This window comes from Chionomys nivalis, chromosome 2, assembly GCF_950005125.1.
Source record: "Chionomys nivalis chromosome 2, mChiNiv1.1, whole genome shotgun sequence".
In the NCBI taxonomy this organism is placed as follows: Eukaryota; Metazoa; Chordata; class Mammalia; order Rodentia; family Cricetidae; genus Chionomys; species Chionomys nivalis.
The window spans coordinates 23245879-23268301 of NC_080087.1; the positions used below are offsets into that span (position 1 = coordinate 23245879).

Genomic DNA, 22423 nt, shown 5'->3' on the forward strand with positions numbered 1-22423 from the left:
GAACAATCTGTATAAGTTGGGGAAGGTGAGCTCAGTCAATGCTGAAGGTTATCTAATGGAGATTATCTTAGGGTTGTGATCTAAATTGAAGGCAAGAGATTTGAATTTATCAGAATTCAGATCGCAGCTAAAACATGCTAGTGAGATATCTAGATATCAAGAAACTGATTAAAAAAAATCAGAGGTTTGAACCCTGAGAAAGCTTCACTCTTAGAAGGTATGTAGAGAACAGAGGAGAAAGAAGTGTGGTAAAAATAAGCAAAGAATACAGAGTAATAGAAGTGACCAGTGGAACATGTGTCAATACCTAGTGATAAAATTTGGGACAGAGAAAGTTAGCATAAAACTTTCTCTGTGACATAGCATCTGTGACAGGTGGGACTTGGTAGACACTGGGACTCTCTTGAGTTTTCTTTTGAAATGCCTTTGATAGTTTATATTGTTTGTTGATGTGGGATTCCCCTCTGTGAATATGTTTTGTTACCACTAGCTAATAAAGAACCTGCTTTGGCCTGTGGCAGGGCAGAATATAGCAAGGCGGGAATTTCAAGCAGAGATAGAGAGATGCAATGTAGTTGCTGAAGGACAAGGATGCCAGAACCTTACCACTGGTAAATCTTAGCCTCGTGGCAATACACAGTTTAGTAGAAATGGGTTAACTTAAGATGTAAAAGTTATCTAGGAATATGCCTAAGCTATTATCCAAGCAGTGTCATAATTGATACAGTTTTTGTTTGATTATTTGGGTTGGGGCAGCTGGGAATAAACAAGTAGTCTCCTTTTACAGAATGGTGCTCATCATCTGGAGCATGGACCCACATAAGACCTAAAAAAAAATCTTAATAAAAAAAAAAAGAGGTCTTCTAAACCCACAAAATTGAGAGTCAAGTACAATTTCTTGATAGCAGAATTTTTTTTTTCCAGATAGGCTTTCTGGCCACAAGCAGAGGCACAGGTTCCTTTTAGAAACAGCTTCCTGGTTTGTACTGGCAAAATGAACAATTCTGGCTCTTTCGGGAGGTCTGGCTGTGGAGCACTTAAATGGGGTTTGTGAGCAGAGTGTTACAAGTTGCTTAACGGCTACACAAATCTGCCACATACCTGTAACTGGGGGTAAACATACCTCTGTCATAATAAAAGGCCAAGAGAGGCCGAGTCAGTATCCAAGGCAACTGTGACCAAGCTGTTTACCATTTTAAAAGCATCCCTGGTCATAAAATGATTATAGATACACAATAAAGACAAATTCAGACAAAAATAAACCTCTGAACAGGTCACAATGTATTTTTAAAAGGTACTCAGGCTTGGGGAGAGAGAGGAAAAAGAGTATAAAGAAGAGTACATACAGTCATAAATTAAAGGAGTAAAGATAATTTTAAAAACTAATTGAGTAAAAAAAAGCCATGTAAAGATGGAAAATACACACAGAATCTGGATTATATTTACTATTGTGTTTTCTTTGAATTTTTTGACTGTGAAGGAGCTATGTATGGAGAGATATTTCATTATATGGACTGTTAAACTAAACCAACATGAAATGTCATTCTGTATATGTGTTATTTTTATTGGTTAATGAATAAAGCTGTTTTGGCCAACAGCTTAGCAGAGTAAAGCCAGTTAGGAAATCCAAACAGAGATAGAAAGAGAGAGTGGGCAGAGTCAGGGAGATGCCACGTAGCTGTCAAAGGAGACAGATGCCAGAACCTCACTGGTAGGCCACAGCCTCGTAACAATACTTAGATTAATATAAATTGGTTAATTTAAGATGTAAAAGCTAGTTATTAAGAATACTCAGCCAATAAACCATATAGTGTTATATTTAATATATTTTCTGTGTGAGTATTTGGGTCTGGGTGACTGGGGAATGTAAGAGCAGTATCTGCTTACAGTTTGGAGGATAGATGATTTACATATCACATATGTTCTTTCGCTAAGATGGGATTTTCACATTTGAACTCAGCAGTATATGTAGAATCAATGTAGCTCTCATGTAAAACAGAGATGACAGTGTCCTGGGCCCTGGCATATGGAAGAGATTGCAGTTTACAAAACTTTGAGACCAACGGTTCTTATCTATAAATCACTTCACATATAGAAATGAACTACTCAGCAGAATGAATGATTTCAAAGAAAACTGTCCTGAAGGCCTTGCTAGGATGTGTTTAATAGAATCTGGAGCACTGTGTTAGTAGAAGGTAAATTATAGCACCACAGTGATTTTGCCGCTGTTAATCTCCCTTTTCAGTCATTACATATGGTTACTGTTGAGGTTCCAAGGCTGATTTTGCTGGCATCCATCTTGATCCACAATAACTATATCCTAAGCCATCCCATCCCGTCCCAAGGCTTTTCCTTTTCTCTACTTTAGACTGTACTTCCTGCTTTACTCATTTTTCACCAGTAGCCATTGAAATCTCAGTCCACACCACTCTTCTATTTAAAAGTTCTTTGTTGATTCTTCATTACCTTATATTACTTTAGTGATTTATAAATACCAATAAACTACCACACTATGCTCCCAGCATGTACTATCATGCTCACTATGTCTCTAGAGTTTTCAGTTCTCAAAGTGTACCTTGTCATTCACTGTAAGAGCTTTGCCTGTTGGGTTTCTTTTCCTACATTAATTCTATTCCTATATCTTTTATCTTTTCCTATATCAGTTCTAAATGAGTCCTTGCTGTGTATCCTGTGGTCTGGCTTTCAGAAAACTGACCTAAGAGAAGAATGAATTGAAGCACAAACGTACAGTCCCTCAGTCTCAGTTGAAAGTTAGGTTTACCAGTTCCTGACAGTATTCTGTCCAACTGCTTGAACTTCTTATTTTGTGAGCATGTCCCCCTTAGATTTGACTTGTGTGATATTCCTACTCATTGCAGTTGTAAAAAGACAACTGTTTTTGTTTTTTAAACTCAACCACAGAGCACCATATACCCGCTTCATGAGACTGGTTTTTCACTTTATTGGATGGTGAAAGTCCACGGCATTGATTTGTTTTGAGGGCTGTGAAAGAGTACTTGCCAAGCCCCTCTTCCTGGCTGACAGGAAGTCATCTTCTGTGTCGTCACACTCTTCTCTAGTGTCTCTGTGTTTGTACTTCCGTCTTATGAGAACACCAGTCATACTGCATCAGTGTTTCCAGGGGTGACCTCAGTTTAACATGATTCCCTCTGCGGAGAATTTACCTCCAATAAGGTCACAATTTCAGAAACTGAGTCAAGAATTCAGCCTAGGGAAGAGTATTATTCTAGTTTCATCATACTGCTGTGGCAAAATACTCTGAGCCAAAGCAACTTGAGGAGGACAAGGGAGTATGTGGCTTCTACATTCCGGTCACACATTCCACCACTGGGAATGTCGGGGCAGGAACGTCAAGCAGAACTCATAGAGTTGTGGTTCTCGACCTTTCCAGTGCTGCGACTCTTGTACAGCTCTCCATGTTACAGGCTCCCCGCCCCCAATCACAAATTATTTTCATTGCTCCTTCATAGCTCTAATTTTGCTACTGTTATGAATTGTAATATAAATATCGGATATGCAGGACATCTGATGTGCGACCCCTGTGAAAGGTTGAGAGTCCCTGCTCGAGAGGAACCAGGCTAGCTGCCTCACTTTCTGACTTGTTCATAGGTTCATGCTCAGCAGGCTCTGACGTAGCCCAAGTCCACGTGCCTAGGAATGGCACTTCCCTCAGTTGGCTGAGACCCCTATATTGATGGAGAAGTTACTTTCATTTAATAAAGAAATGATGGAGAAGTTACTTTCATTTAATAAAGAAACTGCCTTGGCCTATAAATGGGCTAAGGCAGTTTTCTTTATTAGTTAACCAATGAAAGCAACAGATAAGATACAAGAACCACCTCCATCACTATATTAGACATGTTTTAAGACAATCCCTTACAGACTTAGCCACAGGTCCATCTGATCTTTGCAGTTCCTCAGTTGATACTCTGTTAGATGATTTTCAGCTGTACCAAGTTGACAGCTGAAGCCAATTAGTACAAGTGTCTGTCAATAATAGGGCTCCATAATTGATTTAATTATATGGTACTTAGTACCAGAAAATGAAAGAATAATAGGAGAAATTATTTCTTTCATATATTATCTGTTTTAGTTACTTCTCTGTTGCCGTGATAACACACTGACCAAGGCAACTTAAAAAAAAACTGTAATATGTTGGCTTATGTGACCAGAGAGTTAGGGTCTGTGTTGGTAGGGATAGCTTGGCAGCAGGCAGCTGGCATGATGACGGGGGAGGAAGTAGAGCAAATTTGAAGTATGTGAAGTGTTTTACTCTTTGAGCCCACCTCCAGTAACATACTTCCTCCAGCTAGGCTCGCCTCCTCACCTTCCCCAACGTGTCAGCTGGGGGCCAAGTGCTCAAATGCCTGAAACTGCAGATGATATTTCTTGTTTGATCCAACCCAATCTATAAACTATGTAGCACATTTAAATAGAAAGGAAACTAGCTGTGCCTCTCTAAATCACCGTGCACTGCATCTAGACTATTGTCTGTGTTCTATAGCAGTGCCTTTCTTTGTGCTGCCAGCTCACAGATAGTGACGCAGAGACTTAATAGTAATTATGAAAACCTTAGCTTAGATTTGTTCTCAATTAGCTCTTATAACTTAAATTACCCTGTTTATATTAATTTAAGTTTCGTGGTTTGTTACCTCATCTCCATATGGCCCATCCTCCAAGTGTGGCCGGTAACTCTGCCTTTCTTCTTCACAGAGTTCTCTCTCTGCCCGGAAGTCCTGTCTGTACCTCCAACGTAGCTATTGGCCATTCAACTTTTTATTACACCAATCACAGCCATACATTTTCACACAGTGTACAAACATTCCACAACAGTGACCCATAGCAAACTATAACAGAACTTTGTTTTAGCTAAGAAACTAATTAGTACTACTCTCCAGACTGGAAATTGTCTTCAAGAAGTTTCTAGTGATATTTTGTTTGCAATTTAACAAATAAAGCTTGCCTGAATATTAGAATGCAGAGCTAAGCCACTAGTTAGTCTTAGAGGCGAGGCAGTGGTGGCACACACCTTCAATTCCAGCACTCAGGAGACAGAGGTAGATGAATCTTTGAGAGTTCAAGGCCAAACTGGGCTACACAAAATTGATCCAGTCTAAAAAAGAAATAAAGCCGGGCAGTCGTGGCTCACATCTTTAATCTCAGTATTTGAGAGTCACATGCCTTCAATCCCAGCACTAGGGAGGTGGAGTCAGGAAGAGAAATGCCTGGGAGGAGAGAGGAATATAACACAGGAGACAGGATACACAGTGTGCAGTCTGAGCAGCAGAGCGGTCTACAAGGCAAAGTCTGCACCAGTCAGTCTGAGGATGCAGCCAGAGGACACAGTCTGGGGGGCCGTCAGAGGACACAGTCTGGGCGGCTGTCAGAGGACACAGTCTGGGCGGCTGTCAGAGGACACAGTCTGAGGGGGGCAGTCAGAGGACACAGTCTGGGGGGCCGTCAGAGGACACAGTCTGAGGATGCCGTCAGAGGACACAGTCTGGGGGGCTGTCAGAGGACACAGTCTGGGCGGCTGTCAGAGGACAGTCTCGGGAGGCAGGCTGAGGACAAGATCTCCTCTTCTGTCCGAGGATTTGGTAGAGGTTAAAGGTCTCTCTAGTAGCACTGCTTCTCTGATCACTCAGCTTTCATCCTCTCATATCTGACTCCAGGTTTTATGAAGAACAATTAGAATTCATGCTACAGAAATTATTTAGAGTTAACTGGCGTGTGTTACAAGCACCCCATGAGGGCAGAAGTTTGACACCACTAGAGGACAAACCAGCAGTGGAAGCTGTATGCTCAGAAATCCAGGAATATATTAGAGACAAATTTTTAATATTTCTCTTATTTTTATATAAACTAGATAAAAATTACAGGACTGATAGAATTTTCTTTTTTACTCATTATTTAATATCCAGGTCACATTTGAATTTCATATTGGGTTGGCCATACAATATAAAATAATCCAAACAGAACACAATTATTCAACTTGGAATTTTTCTGCACATAGAGACACGTACATTTTTTATTCTCTCTCAGGTTTTCAGTGGAACTTGAGGTTTTGAACAGAGTCTCAGCAAAATCTTTTCTGTTCTTGGAATATACTTACCTGGTATGTTTATCAAGTTAGGATTTTTTTTGTGTGTGTGTGATAAGTAAACAAAAACCCATGTTCATATAACCATTCCACTATTTCTCTGGTTTCCTAGTCTTTTTATTGTCTGGGGCCAGAAAATCATGCTAATTTTCCCTTTTAGGAGAAGGCTAGTCTGCTGTCTAATGGCCATTGGTGGACGACGTGTCCACTGCTATCCATATAATGCTCTGGCTGCTTCCATGCCAAACGTCTCCTGTCGGTCCCCCGAGGCGGACTTTCGCAGAGTGCTTGGATGCTCATTCTGCCTGATGTCCTCATTATTACCAGTGAGGTCTGCTTTGACTGACAACTGATGCACAGACAGCAGCCCTCATCCTGATGCCTCAGTAACTCCTGTACCACAGGTGCCAGCCTGTCAGGTGAAGCCAGCAGCAGTGTTTCCATGTGACTGCCTGGCATCACAAAGCCACATTCACTCAGATGAGTTGAACTGGTTTTGATCTGCAATAAGAAAGCAAGATTGCAGAGTGTCAGTGGTGGCAACCATTTCCCATTGTCTTCAATTAAGTTGTGACATTATTAGGCTGGATTTTTATCGAACTTGAGGTTGGTTGAATCACAAAAGAAGCAGTACTAATCCACATTGGTAATTTTCTTCTACAATTTTCTATTCTTTAAGAAAATTGTTTATTCTTTGAAAGCTACACACACGCACACACACACGACATACTTGATTATAGCTTTCCTCCTCCCCACCCCTGCTAGTGTCCCCTAGAACTTCTCAACTCATCTCCTTCTCAACTTGATGGCCTTCTTTTATAAAGTTCATTTATTTATTACTAATTCCAATGAATCACGCTAGTGATGCCCATATGCACACATGCATGGGGTCATGCACCAGGAATGGAAACCCTTCTAGTGGCCACAGTTCTAAAGAAAAGTGACCCTCTTCTCCCAGTAGACATTAACTGCCTGTAACTCACCCAGGAGTGGACTTTCAGGAGCCTCAACCCCTGCTCTGGGCTTGATCTTGTGTAGATTAGTGTGGGCAGGTACCTAACATGTGGTGAGTTCCCATGTGTCATAGTCCTGTCATGTGCAGAAGACAGTGTTTCAAATCACATCTCCCACAACATCCTTCTGTCAGTTTTTTTTAATTATGTGCATATGTCTCTGTGCGGATTTATGCACATGAGTTTATTGCTCACAGAATCCAGAAGAGGGCATTGATTCTCCTGGAGCTGATGTTACAAGCTGTTGTGAGTGACCTGATGTAGGTACTAGATGCCGAGCATGGGTCCTCTGGAAGAGCAGTATAATCTCTTAACCACTGAGCCATCTCTCCTGCTCCAACACTAAGTTCTGTTCTCATTAAAATATTTTTTAATGATTTATTTATTTTACTTTATATGTACGAGTGTTTTATATGCATATATGTATATGCATCATGTATGTGCCCGGTGCCCATGGAGACCAGAAGAGGGCATCAGGTCCCCTGGGACTGGAGTTATGGATGGTTGTGAACCATCATGTGGGTGCTAGGAATTGAAACTGGGTTTCAATTTTGAAAGAGCAATAGTTGCTCTAAATCACCAAGCCATCTCTCCAGCTTCTAGCATTCCATTCTTTTCCCCCCTTTATTATTATTATTTTATTTTATTACTTAACAAAATACCAACCCAAATTTCCACTCCTTCCCCTCCTCCCACTCCCATCACACACGCTCCCACCTCACCCCCTCCAATCCTAAGATAGGTCAAGGCACCCATCCCTGTGGAAAGTCCAACACCTTCCCTACTACTTCTACTATATCTAAGTTGAACAAGGTATACATCCAAAGAGAATAGGATCCCAAATGTCAGTACATGCAGTAGAGGTAAATTCCAGTGCCACTGTCTGCCCCAACTGTCAACCACATTCAGAGGGACTAGTTTGATCCCATGCTCGTTCACTCTCAGTTCAGTTGGAGTTGGTGAGCTCCCATTAGCTCAGGCAAAGTGTCTCAGTGGGTGAACCCCTCATGATCTTGACTTCCTTGCTCATACTCTCACTCCTTCCACTTTTCAACTGGACCTTGGGAGCTCAGTCCAGTGCTCCGATGTGGGTCTCTGCCTCTGTTCCCATCTGTTGTTGGATGAAGGTTCTGTGGTGATATTTAAGACAATCATCAGTCTGACTACAGGACAAGGCCATTTCAGGCACCCTTTCCTCTATTGCTTAGGGTCTTAGATGGGGTCATCCTTGTGGAACCTGGGAATTTTTCTAGATCCAGGTTTCTTGCTAACCCCATAATGGCTCCCTCAATCAAGATATCTCTTTCCTTGCTCTCATACCTCTCCTTCCTCCATCTCATCTATCCTATTCCCTCAAGTTCTCCTCAACCCTCCCCTTCACTCCTTCCTTCTACCGCCTGCCCCCACCAGGGGGCATTCCATTCTTAATGCATATAACTTTATTGAATATTTCTCAGGTTACACGAGCGAGTTTATTTTGGATGTTTTTGAGAACAGCGTGCATTTTAATATGGCCACACCTCCTCTCTTAGCTCCTGTGTCATGAACAATTTTTCCAGTGTCTCGTTCTGTCTAGGAATCATTTGGAGAGGAGAGAGGACTTGAATTTAGGAGTGTGCCTGTAGAGCTGAATCAGCCCCTCTTGTTTTATCTTCAAATATTTACTCCTTTAAAAGGAACTAAAGCTTATACAGTATGTTTCTGCCACCACTTGCTGATGAGCCAGGCCGGTGGGTCTGAAATAGAGTTCCACAGGTAAGTGGGTAATTTCTATGAACACAAAAAAGGCAAACAGAATCCTGGTGAACAGACGCCTTTAGAAAGGGACTTTCTGTTCTGCGAAGTGAACTGGCTTGGGAACTTCATTCTGGTTTGACTGAGTATTAATATTAATTCGGCACAATGGCTTCCATCTGACCTTTCTAAATAATCTATAATGCTGCAGCCAAAAATCTCTATCATAATTTAAAAATCTATGGTAAATTATTCATAAATATTTCTCTGGGGGCTTATAATTTATAATATAACTGCAAGCCTTATAACTGCAAGCCATAACATTTGTTCCTTAATTATAGACTTAAATTTATCTAGAGGAGATTTTTATTCTGTAAATTTCATATTTCAATAATTACTTTTACCTTAAAATCCTTCATATTAAAAACTATTTAAACTACCACTGACACCAAAAGAAGATTAGCACAAGGTGATATGCATAAAAATGAATTTTTAATGGTGTCAAATTATCTTTTTGAGTGAACTAAAAGCTGAATTACAGTTTAGAAAGTACACTATGCACCTCATCACTTCTAGTGTGTCATGTAAGTAGGACCGCATCGCCTGCTGTGAGAATGAATGGAGACAGGATGGCCTTAAGGGAGACATTGGCTGCCTGTTTAGCACTGATGTGTGTGTTTCTAGTCAGCCCTAGCCTTTACTCCACAACCCATAAAAGACCCAGTTTGATTCTGTTTATAACTCCTTCTCTATCTTTTAGTACATGCTTGCTGCAAAGTTTATCTTCAGTTGTCTGTATGCTAGGTTCACAGCATCTTGTTTAAAACAATAAGGCATCATTTAATATTTCTTTCTTAACTGTAGAACTTGCCTCATCATATTACCAGAGAGAGAGTCATATCAGTTATGAAAATGTTGGAAATATTTAACGTAGACCATGGTATTTATTTGTGATGCAGGCATGTGGCTGTTAATTTATTTTCATCAGATATAATGTCAGATATATTATATATAATATGTAGATATATCTAGCTCTATAATGTTAACCTTGGGTTTAATATTTGCTTTGATTTTCTCTATTGTTTAAAAATTACTTTAAGAGCGGAGCTGAATGGGATGACAACACCACCCCAGGGCCTCTCTTAGCCACACTGTGGTTCTGGATGCAGACTCTGGTAGGGATTCTGGGTCTGTTTTGTTTTGTTTTTCCCAGTGCTCAAGGCAGTTTACCTTTTGCATATCTTTGTGAACTGGTTTTCAGCTTTTATGCAAATTGCAAATCCTTTGTGAGAAATCAGTCTGCCATTTTATTTTTGCATGTATTGATTAGGCAAATATTAAATGTCCCCCACTCAAAGAGAACAGAATTTAAGAGAACTCTGAGTAACATTGAAATTCAAATTTTATGTCATCAATACACATTTTGACATTTTGCCAGTCCGCTTAAATTTTTTTCCCAGAAAAACATACATTACTGTTTAATACGTTATGTTATTAGTTATATAAATGAGGTTTCTGCTTCCCTTTCCACAGCATGGTGTAACTTAGTGTGCTCAGTTCAGCTACAAAGAATAATCGTGGAAACTCCACACTACCATTCCACAGGCAGTCTGCAGGGTCCTGGAGAAGGAATCTCCAAGGCATAATAGAAGGCTGGATGTGTCTCTAGATGGAACCTGATCCTGTTCCCATTCCTCAGCAGAGGGAAGAGACAGTTACACAAAATTCCACACTTCTGTGAACATTGAGTACTTAGTCATCATCCTGCCCATCATCTGTCTAGATGTCGTGCATGTGCCACGCTTGTGGTCTTTCACTGTACCCAGTGACCCATCTCATAATTCTTTGGGGTCAAGAAGTCTCATGCTCATCTTTCCAGTACCATTATGATTTCCTTGACTCTTTTTACTTTATTACCTTAATTTCACCCCTTAATATATTAAAAAGGATTTCCATAAGGACATGGCTATAGCTTTTTAGATAAAAACCTAACTAGAAAAAAATAACCTTTCCTATCTGGTAAATAGGGCTTAGAAAGATGGTTAGGTCCTTTGAGATGTTTCTACTGAGGATCAGAAATACCTGCATTTGAAGTGAGGGGATTGTTTTCATGTTTACATGAACAACAGCAAGAATTGCCACAAGAAAGCAAAAAGTGAACACACAGAAGAAAGGACAAAAGGGTAAAAATCCAACATAGATTTCATATTAAAAAATATGTGACTATTCTGTACCTTGCAGCATTCAAGTGAAGAAAATAGTCTCTGTGGCCATTGCACATACAAGGTACAAAAGCAAGACACTATATATTTATTTATTCTTATTTAAATAAATAAATCCTTAAATATTCATATATGTAAATATAAGAAGGAGATAGAGCAAAATGGGAGCTCCATATTAGATATCTGAAAAGCACTCTAATGTTTTTAGCTACAGTGGAAATGGTACTACCTATAGCCAAAGAGACCGAGTTCAAATGTCAGTACTAGTATTTAATAAAAGTCATATGACTTTAGGCCAAGTTATTTACCATCTCTAAGCTTCTGATGTGCTCACTTTTGGAATAGGTCTAAAACTAACTAAATCACAAAATAAGTACAACTAAGTACTACTTAGACCTATTCCAAAAGTGTGCAATGGCTACAGAGACCTACAGAGGATGTCAGAAGCCCTGAAGCTGGAATTACAGATAGTTATTCTGTGTGGGTGCTGGGAACTGCACATGAGTCTTCTGCAAGAGCAGTAAGGGTTTTTATCCACTGGGCCATCTCTACAGCACCATATGCATGCATTTTAAAACACAATGTTAGTTTTCTGTTGTCAGAACAGAATGAACTATTAGCCCTGGAATTCCTGGTGAGATATGGTGAGCTTACACCTATTTCATGTTGCCTTCCTCTCTTTGAAGGGTACGGAGTTTGGTGCCGTTTTTGTTTTTATAAGCCAAGTTCTTTTCATGTTTGTTTTGTTAACATTTAGGACTAGATGCTTCTTTGTTGTGGCCCCTGCCTTCTGAATTGTAGCAACACTACTAATCTTAACCTGCCAGTATCTCATTAATACTGCCAAAGCTGACTGACCCAGTAGCCCACCACTGTTTTGATGTAGTTATCTAATTATTCTCTACCAATAAAAAGTCAGGAGTCAGATATCCGGATAAGAATCTGAGTGATCAGAGACACAGTAGAGAAGTACCCAGAAACCCTGTCTCTTCTGTTCCTCCGACCAAAAGGACTGATGGTGCGGGACAATTGTCTATATTCTGTCAATTATGTTTTAAATAAATGCCGATTGGCTAGTAGCCAGGCAGGAAGTATAGGTGGGACAACAAGACAGGAAGTAGAGGTGGGTCAATGAGAACAGGAGAATTCTGGGAAGAGGGAAGCTCCCTCTGCAGTCCTGTCCAGACACAGAAGAAGCAAGATGTGACTATACCACTGAAAAAGGTACTGAGCCAATGTGGCTAACACAGATAAGAATAATGGGCTAATATAAGTTATAAGAGTTAATAAGAAGCCTGAGCTAATGGGTCAATCAGTTTATAGTTAATGTACACCTCTGTGTGATTTCGTTGGGACTGTGGAAACCAGGAAGGACAGAAACTTCTGACAACAGACTGAGATTCTCTTTTCGCCCTATCTTATTACTTCCTGTCCCTCTATCTGTACTCATTCCTCCAAAATATCTATGGTTAATAACCTTATTGTCATAATGTGATCAAAATATCACACAACACTGCTCTAAAGGCAACATGAATGGACCTTACTGCAAATGCAGCCCCTCGTGCAGTTTCTATTTTGAATGTTAGTGGTTTCAAGCCACTAAAGACTTAGATGTGGTGTATTGCTGAGGTAACAAACAAGTCCTAACTGGATCCGCTGAGCAACAAACTCTTAGCTGTCTAGGGCAGCTGTTCTCCTGACTGTAGCTCCGCATTCTAGAAACTCATTCACATGCAAGTTCAGTCACTGCAGCAGAGAAAGAGAGCAGAGAGAATCACATACGCAGTTTTAAATATACCCAATGGGAGGTGGCACTTGTTATAAGCTCAGCTCATTTATTAACAAAAGCAAGTTGTGTGGGATACATCTAACTTTGAAGCAGAGGGAGGATTGGTGCTCCTCCATGTTCTAAGCGAATACAGGGAGATACTGGTGAATATGTGTAGTGTTCACCACTAACCTCAGTTAAGCCCTATATAATATGATTCAGGAAATTTGAAATACAGTATCTATCCCATAGTTCTGGAGAGAATGTATATGTGTGGAATAAGCTTACACATGAATCAAATTATATATACAATACATGATAAATCATGATAAATTCATTATGCTTGCTGGTTTGTAAAATATTTACATTTTGATAACTTTTACATGTAAGATAATAGATTTTTCAAATAATCGCTGATAAGATTGATTTTGTTTGTACTTTTCATGTCTTTGAATAAACTTTCATTATTCTTTTGGGTTAAATGTATTTCTCATTATCCTAGAGTTTGTTCTTATTTTTTACACAACAATTATTTTCTTTCTGTTACTTTTATTCTTGTCTGTTGCAAGTACAAAGAAAACTATTCGTGTTTTCCTCACCTACACATCTTAATCCGAATATTTTAAGTACATCACATATTTTGTATCATTGAGTCTCTAGGGAAGCATTTCTCAAGATTTAGGATTTGAATAAGCAACATCACCTGGGAAATTGTTGGGTATCAGAAGCTCTCAACTCAAGACCTATGGAGTGAGAAACTGAGCTTGCGGCTCAACCTTGAGCAATTTTAGATGTAGAATCATATCTGATAAAATAATGACAATATTCCCTCTCTGCCTCTGTCTGTCTTTCTCTCTTCTCTCTCTTAATAGTTGGTACTTTTAAGGAAAATTGATGCTGCCCTCTTCCTTTAGGTCATCTGTTTTAGTGTTCTGTTGTAAAGAGACACCACGACCACACAACTCTTACAAAGGAAAACATGTAATTGGGATTAAAGGCATGCACCACCATACCCAGTGCTAAGCTTTTCTTTAATTGTGTTATTGAATATTATTTTAAAATGTGTTACATTTGTTTATGCTGTTGAATATTTGTTTAATGATGCAAAAATGTGTTGCATTCCTTTATGCTGCAGTTGTTTAACTCTCTGAAGCTGTGTTACTTTACCTGTCTAAAACATCTGACTGCTCTACTAAAGAGCTGAACAGCCAATAACAAGTATAGTATCATTTCTTATTTTTTTAAAATCAGCATTTCCTCATTAGAGCAAAAGATTAACTGTATATATTTTATGCAGTTAGTAGTCATTGTTGTTCCCATTTGTTCTCTCCAGAATTCTACCAAATATCTGGCTGGGTAGCTGCCCTCGCCAACTGGAACATGTGACCATCAAACTGAAGCATGAATTGGGGATTACAGCTGTCATGAATTTCCAGACTGAATGGGATATCATCCAAAATTCGTCAGGCTGTAACCGCTACCCTGAACCCATGACTCCAGACACTATGATGAAGCTGTACAAGGAAGAAGGTTTGGCCTACATCTGGATGCCCACACCAGACATGAGCACTGAGGGTAAGTGTCAGACAAGGAAGAAGGCTTGGCCTAACATCTGGATGCCCACACCAGACATGGGCATAGAGGGTAAGGGTCAGACAAGGAAGAAGGTTTGTTCTACATCTGGATGCCCATACCAGACATGGGCACAGAGGGTAAGGGTCAGACAAGGAAGAAGGCTTGGCCTGCATCTGGATGCCCACACCAGACATGGGCACAGAGGGTAAAGGTCAGAATAAGCATTCTTGTTCTTTTATAGACTTGTTTCAGAGATACACATATTTTCTGTCTTTGAGTCATCATAATTGAATATCTTAAATATTAATTATAAAAATGAAATTAAGGATTTAGATTTAATATGTCTTTAGATACTTTGACAGGATTCCGTTTAACATAGCTTCTTTAATTTTTATACTATGTACACTAAATATATATTTCATAATATATACATATAATTTATATACTTAGTATATATTTATTGTGATCTACTGTGTGTGTGGTATTATGTTGTCCCTGGGAACATGGAGTGTGTAGTTCCCAAAGGATGGCAAGTGTTAATGGAATGAACAAAATGTTGAGGGGAGCTGCGGCCTGTGTTCCTGCCACCCAGCTCCTGGCCGCCTGGCTAGCTTATGCCCCAAAATAACAACACACAAATTGTATTCTTTTAAGCACTGCTTGGCCCATTATATCTAGCCTCTTCTTGGCTAATTCTCACGTATTAATTTAGCCCTTTTCTAATAATCTCTGTAGCACCCCAAGGTGCGCTTACCTGGAAGATTCTAGCCTACGTCCATCCTGGGTCGGAGCTTCATGGCGTCTGCCCTGGCGATGAGCTGCATGGCGTCTGTCTGAGGCGTCTTACCTCACTTCCTCTTCCTCCCAGCATTCTGTTCTGTTTACTCCACCCACCTATGTTCTAACCTATGAAACCAAGCAGTTTCTTTATTAATTAACGAATGACCTTCCCACATCAACAAAAATAGGAATTTGGAAGCATAACGGGTTAGTTTTGAAAAATCACAGTATTCTGCAGAGCTTGGGTAGATAATCTAGAAATGCTTTTGAGGAAGGGGTGTTTGAGCTAACGCCTGAGCAGTGGCTGGAGCATAGGCAAGCTGGGAGAGGATGGAAGAAGGAACCATTTAGAAGAACCCTTATGCCGGTAGAGGAGGTGGCATGTTATAGGGATGGAAGAACCATTGTGGCTGGAGGAATGAGGATGTGGAAGTTCCCCCAGACCTGGGCTACAGTGAGAATGTCACACTTTAGGGTGCAGCTGCGGCAGGAAAGGATGAGAAGCTGGAAAATGCCGAGGTTCTTTCTGTCTTAGTGTTTTCACACAAGTCTGCTTCCATTGCAGCCTGGGCAGCTTGGAACTGGTCTGAGAATCCAGGGAGGATGGTGCAGTGAGATGGGTAATAACGTGACAGATGATGCATTGGGCCTGTGGGGAGGATGGCAGTCTGTACTGACTGGGAGAATTCTAGAGTAGTCTTTTTGAATGGGTTTCCATGGTTGGTGCTGCTGGGGAAGCAGAGACAAATAAGTCATAGTCGTGGCATAAGTAAGATGCAGTAAGGCAAGTTAAAACCAATTACAGTGCAGGAGGGAGTGGACAACGAATGATGGATGTGATGTGCTCTGGGCTTACGGATTCCTTCTAAGGAGGGGAGAGAGGCAGGCTGCGTGAATTCCATGGCATTTGAAGTGGAACTCGCTTGGGCAGAGAGATGCGGGCAGAGGGAGCATGATGTGTGTGCAATAAGGTAAACAAAGGCATAGGAGGCTTGGAGTTCTAGAAAGAGCCCTCTATAGGTATGGTAGACAGTTGCTGAGAAGTAGGGTAACTGTTTTCAGGTAAGAGGACCACATCCCAACTACAGTATTAACAGTATGTCAGCAGGGGGCAGCAGAGAGCTGTAGAGAGTACATGGTTTGAGGAGTTGCGTGATTCGCTCTTCTGGGTGAAGAATGGTAGTGAAGCCTAGCCAAGAAGCTAGAGAACATTTCTCTCTTCAGAGTTCCCTGTACAAGGTATGCTGCGCATCCAACCCACTCTTGATTGACATGTTTGATGGGACCAGGTCTTCAGACTGCAAAGAGTCACGGCTCAGACTTTGAGGGTGGCATTCTGATTCACAGCACTGCCCAAGCCAGGCTGCATGGCAGCAACTACTTGTTTCTTCATATACCTCAGGCAGAGTCTGCAAACCGACGTAATTTCCGTTCTTTGCGTTCATGATTAGCTAGAGTTATACACAGCTGTGAACTGAGGGGGCATAGCTTGTTTCCCCAATCACCAGTGGCCTGTGAATCAGAACACCTCGAGCACCATAGGAAACCAGTGTCACTGGCCACCTTTGGCACTTCAAAGACCTCAGGTGATCTTCCTGGCCAGACAGGACCCCTCTGTAGATTGGAACTGTACCATCATTAAGGAGAGGTATATTTTATGTTCCTTGAAGTGGGAGAGAGATTGACACTCTGGCTATTTCCCTTGGTCACCTGCCTTTTCTTGAGGTTAGACCCCAAACCAAACAGAATTTGCATCAGCTGAAAGCGGGATGTTTTTGTGTTGCGCAGATGGTCTTGCTGGTTTTGAAACAGTCTCAGACTTGTTAGGACTCTTGTGGCCACACGGAGACTTTGATTTGGCTTCTGTGCTTCTAATTTCACAGCATTGTTGCCCATCGGTATGAATAAGAGGGAAACAGGCAGGGAGCAGTTGAGCTATTAATTCTACCTGCTGTTCACTCCACTGCATCCCATGTTCTGCTAAATAAATATCTGCTGACAAATAGGCAGTCTGTTTAGAAGTTTGGAGACTGTCTATTCATTAGGGCCCATTGTAGTCGTATTCACACATTTGGGGGTGTCACTGGGTCACCAGGTTAGTGCATCTAAAGCCAGCTCCCATGTAGAGCTAGCACAGCCGCGGGATGAGAGCAAAGAATCACCCTCCCACCCCCCACCTGCAGCAGGACAAACTGACACTGGAGAAAGGATTCCTTTGGCTCATGTGGACCTGGAGAAGTGATCAAAGAGTTAGTTAACTTCCTGAGTGGCAGGGCAACTGTTTACCAACAGATTAATCTATGTAGCTTACAGTACAGACCAATGCATATATAGATTAATCCACCTGGATATTTTTAGAACTTCAGGGGGAGGGGTGGGATCCGTCTGGAAACCTTCCCAGCTGCTGGGAAAGGCTGTCAGGTCAAGTCTGCAAAGGAGGGTCTGTTAGACTCAGCTGTCACAGACCCGCTTCAACCAGTTGCCCTATTGACTGTCCCCATCGTCATTCTGTCAGATATGGCTTAGGCATCTTCTTTTCATTTTCTTTTGTAAGATGTGGTTTGTCTCTTTCACCTGGGAAATGAAAAATCTCCAAATTTCAGTAGTTCCCTGGATGAAATAAATTGTGTTTGCTCACTAAACTCCCTTCTCAGGGGAAGCCAAACTCGGGGTTCACCTCTGTTCCAGTAACAGCCTCCTCCCTCCCTAGTGAGCTTTAAGAATCTGGCTGTTGCTTTGTTCCCAGAGCCTCAATCACTCTCTTATTCAGCAGACTGAGTTCACCTCTGTCTTTACGCAAAGACGCTGATCATGGAACCAGAAACTGGGGAACCTGGAGATTTGTAGGCACTGAGTAGCTTGGGAGGTAGGCAGGTTAATTCCAGCATTGGGCAGCTGGGGGTGGGAGACTCTGCTAACTAGATTATAGTAGACTGGAGGATTAGTTACAAGTTTTTGAACTTTATTAATTCTCTGACAATTTAATAAATTATATTTTGATTAGACTTACCCTGGTTCCTCCCTGTAATTCCTCCCAGATCCACTCCCAACACTTTTGCCTTTTTATACCATTCCCATGCTGTGTTTTCTTTTTGTTTGTTTTGTAAATAACTATGGAGCCTGCTTGGTGCTGACCATATGGTGTGGGTCATCCTCTGCAGCCTGGTCAATCTATAGGAGACACACTTGTGAAGAAAACTGACTCTCTTTGCCTAGAAGCCATCAGGGATCCATAGTTCTTAGTTAGGGGTGGGAGTTCTTTAACTTTCTACCAAAGGATGTTACAGGTAAGATAGATTCTCATTTATACTATAGCTCAAAGGAGGAAAACAAGGCCATCCAAATAAAACAACAATGTGTACAGTTACATATTTTCCCAAGGGTGAGACAGGAAAGAGGTGCATATATACTGTGGATTTCTTTCTTGGTCTTTCTTAGCCAAAGCAAAGCATCCCTTTAGGGACTCTTGAGTGCCTTTATTTTGGGTCCTAAAGTGCCAGGTACTAAAATCCTCTTTGCTTTTTATAACCCTGGCTTGTTCAACACCTACTTCCCTTTCTGGAAGTATTTAGTCATCCTCCACTTAGATTAGCCTGTAGCAGGTTTGGAACACAGAACAGAGAAGGTAGAAGAGTCTAACAGTGTCTCAGAATAAACAAGCGGTATTGCTTCATTGTTCCTTGTTCAGTTTTTTTGTGGAGGTATTTAATGATTGTTGAGCAAGCATCTACTTACACCCAGTGCTTGTTTTAAATTTGAAGGGGAGAAACACAGATGGTGGAGTGTTTTGGTTGACCTACATAAGGTTTGTAATTTTTGCAGTTTAGTTAGCAACATTTAAAATCTGGAATATTTTCCATACCAAAAAAAAAAAAATCTGGAACCTGGGGAGATTGCTTAGTGGGTAAAAGCACTTGTTGCTCCTGCAGAGGAATCAAGGTTGGTCCCCAGTACCCACATAGTAGCCCACAACAGTCTGTAACTCCAGTTTCAGGGGATCTGACACCCTCTTCTGGCTTCCACTGGTACACTGGTACAGGCATATATAGTGTATATGAATAGACCTGGAAGCAAATACTCATGCACACAAGATGACAAGTAAACCTTCAGAAAAGGAACCAGATTATTTTTTTTGTCTTACTGTTTTAAGCCTGGAAAGTTTTATCAAATCAAGTTCCATGTGAAGCATGCACCTGTGTGTACACGTACACACACACACACACACACAATCGCGCGCGCACACACATGTAGATGAAATGTAACTTTGTGTGCTCTGGCTGATGCTGTCTCTCTTGTACAAGGAGGACCCTCTTTTCATTTCTTGGTGATTCCTGTGCTCTGAATTGGGACCTATGGATGCAGACATCTGAGAGCTGGGAAGACAGTGAAATCAGACAGGGTCACAGAAACATGAAGGGACTTTGAGAATCCAGAATGAGATGAGAGATGGAAAGTGCCAGCAACCAGATGGATTAGGAAGGAAAACAGTGCAGGGATCAAGGCCAGAGGCTTTGGAGTCAGTCTGGCTGCATTTGAGTGGCCACTTAAGGATTTCATTGGGACAAATCTCTGCCTTGGCTCCTTCATGTAAATACTGAGGGTGGCAGACAGCACCTGCTATACGATATCCTCAGATGTGCAAGACTCCATCCCTAACTCTTAAGCTGTGAACTCACTTTTTTATTTATTTTTATTTATTGAAAATTATTGAAAATAGACCCTTATTTCATTATGGGCTCCCCCATCTCTTTCTAAATCTTCCTCTCCTCCCCACCCACCCACCTGAACCTACAACCTTTTTTTCTCTCATTAGAAAACAAGCAGGAATCTAAAAAAATGAAATAAAGCCAAATCAGAATAGGACAAAAATAAACAAATAGAAATAAAACAGCCAAGGAAAAAAACTGCTAGAAACACATAGACACACACAGAGAACCCAAAAAAGACAAAACCAGAAACTGTAATACTTAAGCAAAAGATGTGTAAGGTTAAAAATAAAAAAGTCCAAAAAAATAAATAAATAAAAAAGTCCAGATGAAGCATTATCACATTATCACACACCCTCCCAGAATGCCATGCCACTGAGTTAGTTTGTTAGGGCTCCCTCCCCCATTTACTACTGAACATGAGGTCTGCCCTTGTGTGCTTTGTTCCCCCAGTAGACTCCACTGGCGAAAATGAATTTTTCCCTTGGAAGTGGTTATCAATTGGAGATTGCTTCTGAGTTAGGGTTGGGGCATGTGTCCATGCTTCCTGTCATCCCCGGGACTGTGTCTGGGTTAGACTTGTGGAGGCCCTATGCTACAGTCTCTTTGAGCTCACATGTGTGTCAGAGTTCTGTTGTGTCCAAAAGACATTGTTTCCTTGGTGTTCCCCACTCTTACTGACCCTTATAATCTTCCTACCTCTTTCCCCACAGAATTCCTTTAGTCCTGAAAGGGGGGATTTGATGGAGACATCCTGTTTTGGACTGAATGCTCCAAGATCTCTCATTCTCTGCACATTGTACAGTTACGGATCTCTGCATATGTTCCCTTCTACTGCAGAAGGAAGCTTCTCTGATGGTGCCTGAAAAAGACACCGATCTATGAGGATGGGGGAATGTCAGTGGGAATCATTTTACTGCTACATGCTTTGGCAGAAGAATATTTTATTCCCCTAGGTCTGTGACCTATATAGTCGCAGGTTCTTGATCACCCATGTAGTGTTAGGCATGGGTCCCATGTCATTCAGTAAGCCTTAAATCCAACTAGATAGCTATTGGTTACTCTCACAACTTTCTGTGCCACCAGTGTATCTTGCAGACAGGGACACCCTTGTAGACTGAAGGGTTCTTAGCTGGGTTGGTGTTTACCTTTCTTCCCTGGTAGCGTGAAGAGTGCCTTCTAGTGTCAAGAACACTACTCAGTAGGGGTGAAGGCTCTAGGTAGGTGCCCCGTCGACTTCTCTGTGTTCAGTGAGTGATGGAGGAAGGTCATTGGTTAAAAAATAAAGAAACTACTTGGCCCTCATAGTTTAGAACATAGGTGGGTGGAGTAAACAGAACAGAATGCGGGGAGGAAGAGGAAGTGAGCTCAGACGCCATTTCCTCTCCTCTCTGGGGCAGACGCCATGCCGGTGTGCTCCAGAGCAGATGCGATGAAGTTCCGACCCAGGATGGACGTAGGCTAGAATCTTCCTGGTAAGCACACCTCAAGGTGCTACACACATGAATAGAAATGGGCCAGGCAGTGTTTAAAAGAATACAGCTTGTGTGTTGTTATTTCGGAGCATAAGCTAGCTGGGTGGCAGGAAGCCATATGGGAGCCGGGAGCCGGGGCGGCCACCGCAGCTCCCACTACAAGTGAGTTGTGTAGGTGTTGTCTTCATCAACAGGGCCTTACCAGCAGTTTGTGGAGAGTAGCCAATAGCTTTGGTAGTAGGTTGGATTGTTTCTAAGTTTTAATGGAGCCGTTTTGGCCAGCAACTCAATTATATGTAACCCATTCCTGCACTGGCAGTTCCATTTGCTGGTGAGAAATATCTACCTGGGGCTTTATTTGATAATTCCATTTAGATTTCCTTCAAATATGTGCATATTTTAAGAAGCTTCTACTTTGGTGTAGGTTTCCAAATGACCCCTCAAATGGCCTTTAGGTTTACCTCTCCATCCTAAATTCCTTCCTTTATCCCCTTCCTTTCTTTCCCACCTCTCTGTTTGAACCTTCTATTTAGTCCCCTCCCTATCCATACAGAGATATCTATTCTATTTTCCTTTCCTAGGGCAATCCTTCCCTTCCTCCTACGCTGTTTTCAGTTGTGGGATATCATTAATAGAGCAGCAATAAGCACAATTGAGCAAGTACCTTTCTAGTAAGAGGTAGAGAACTTTGAGTATATGTCCAAGCATGGTGTAGCTTGATTAGATCTATTCCCAGCTTTCTGTGGAACCACCACACTGATTTCCATAGTGGCAGTAAAGTGTTCTTGCTTCTTGAATGACCTTTCTCCAGACAGAAAGAAAAGGGTAATTGTATTACATCACCTAGGCTATTGGAGCAGAGCTGCCCTTGGGGGACATCTGTCTACAGAGTCCATCTGGACTAGTTCTGTGGAAGACACAGTCTGGTAGATTGGTCAGCAGATATTCAGAGCCTCACAGCTCCCTCGGCAAACAGCTACTCTCATCTTTGTGTAGATTTGACATTTGATTTCAAAAGTATATTTAAGA

At 41.3% G+C, this 22423-nt stretch overlaps 1 protein-coding gene across 4 annotated transcripts in view; it reads left to right on the top strand.

Moving 5' to 3' along the window:
- Positions 1-22423, top strand: part of Epm2a (EPM2A glucan phosphatase, laforin) — a 173582-nt gene that overhangs the window by 146528 nt on the left and 4631 nt on the right. For 3 of the 4 annotated variants that reach the window (XM_057754348.1, XM_057754358.1, XM_057754339.1), the window contains one exon: positions 14192-14433. The exons of the other annotated variant lie outside the window; for it this stretch is intronic. In XM_057754348.1, the coding sequence (XP_057610331.1) occupies positions 14192-14433 (242 nt within the window). The remainder of the gene's footprint in view (positions 1-14191; positions 14434-22423) is intronic. 4 annotated transcript variants of the gene reach the window in all.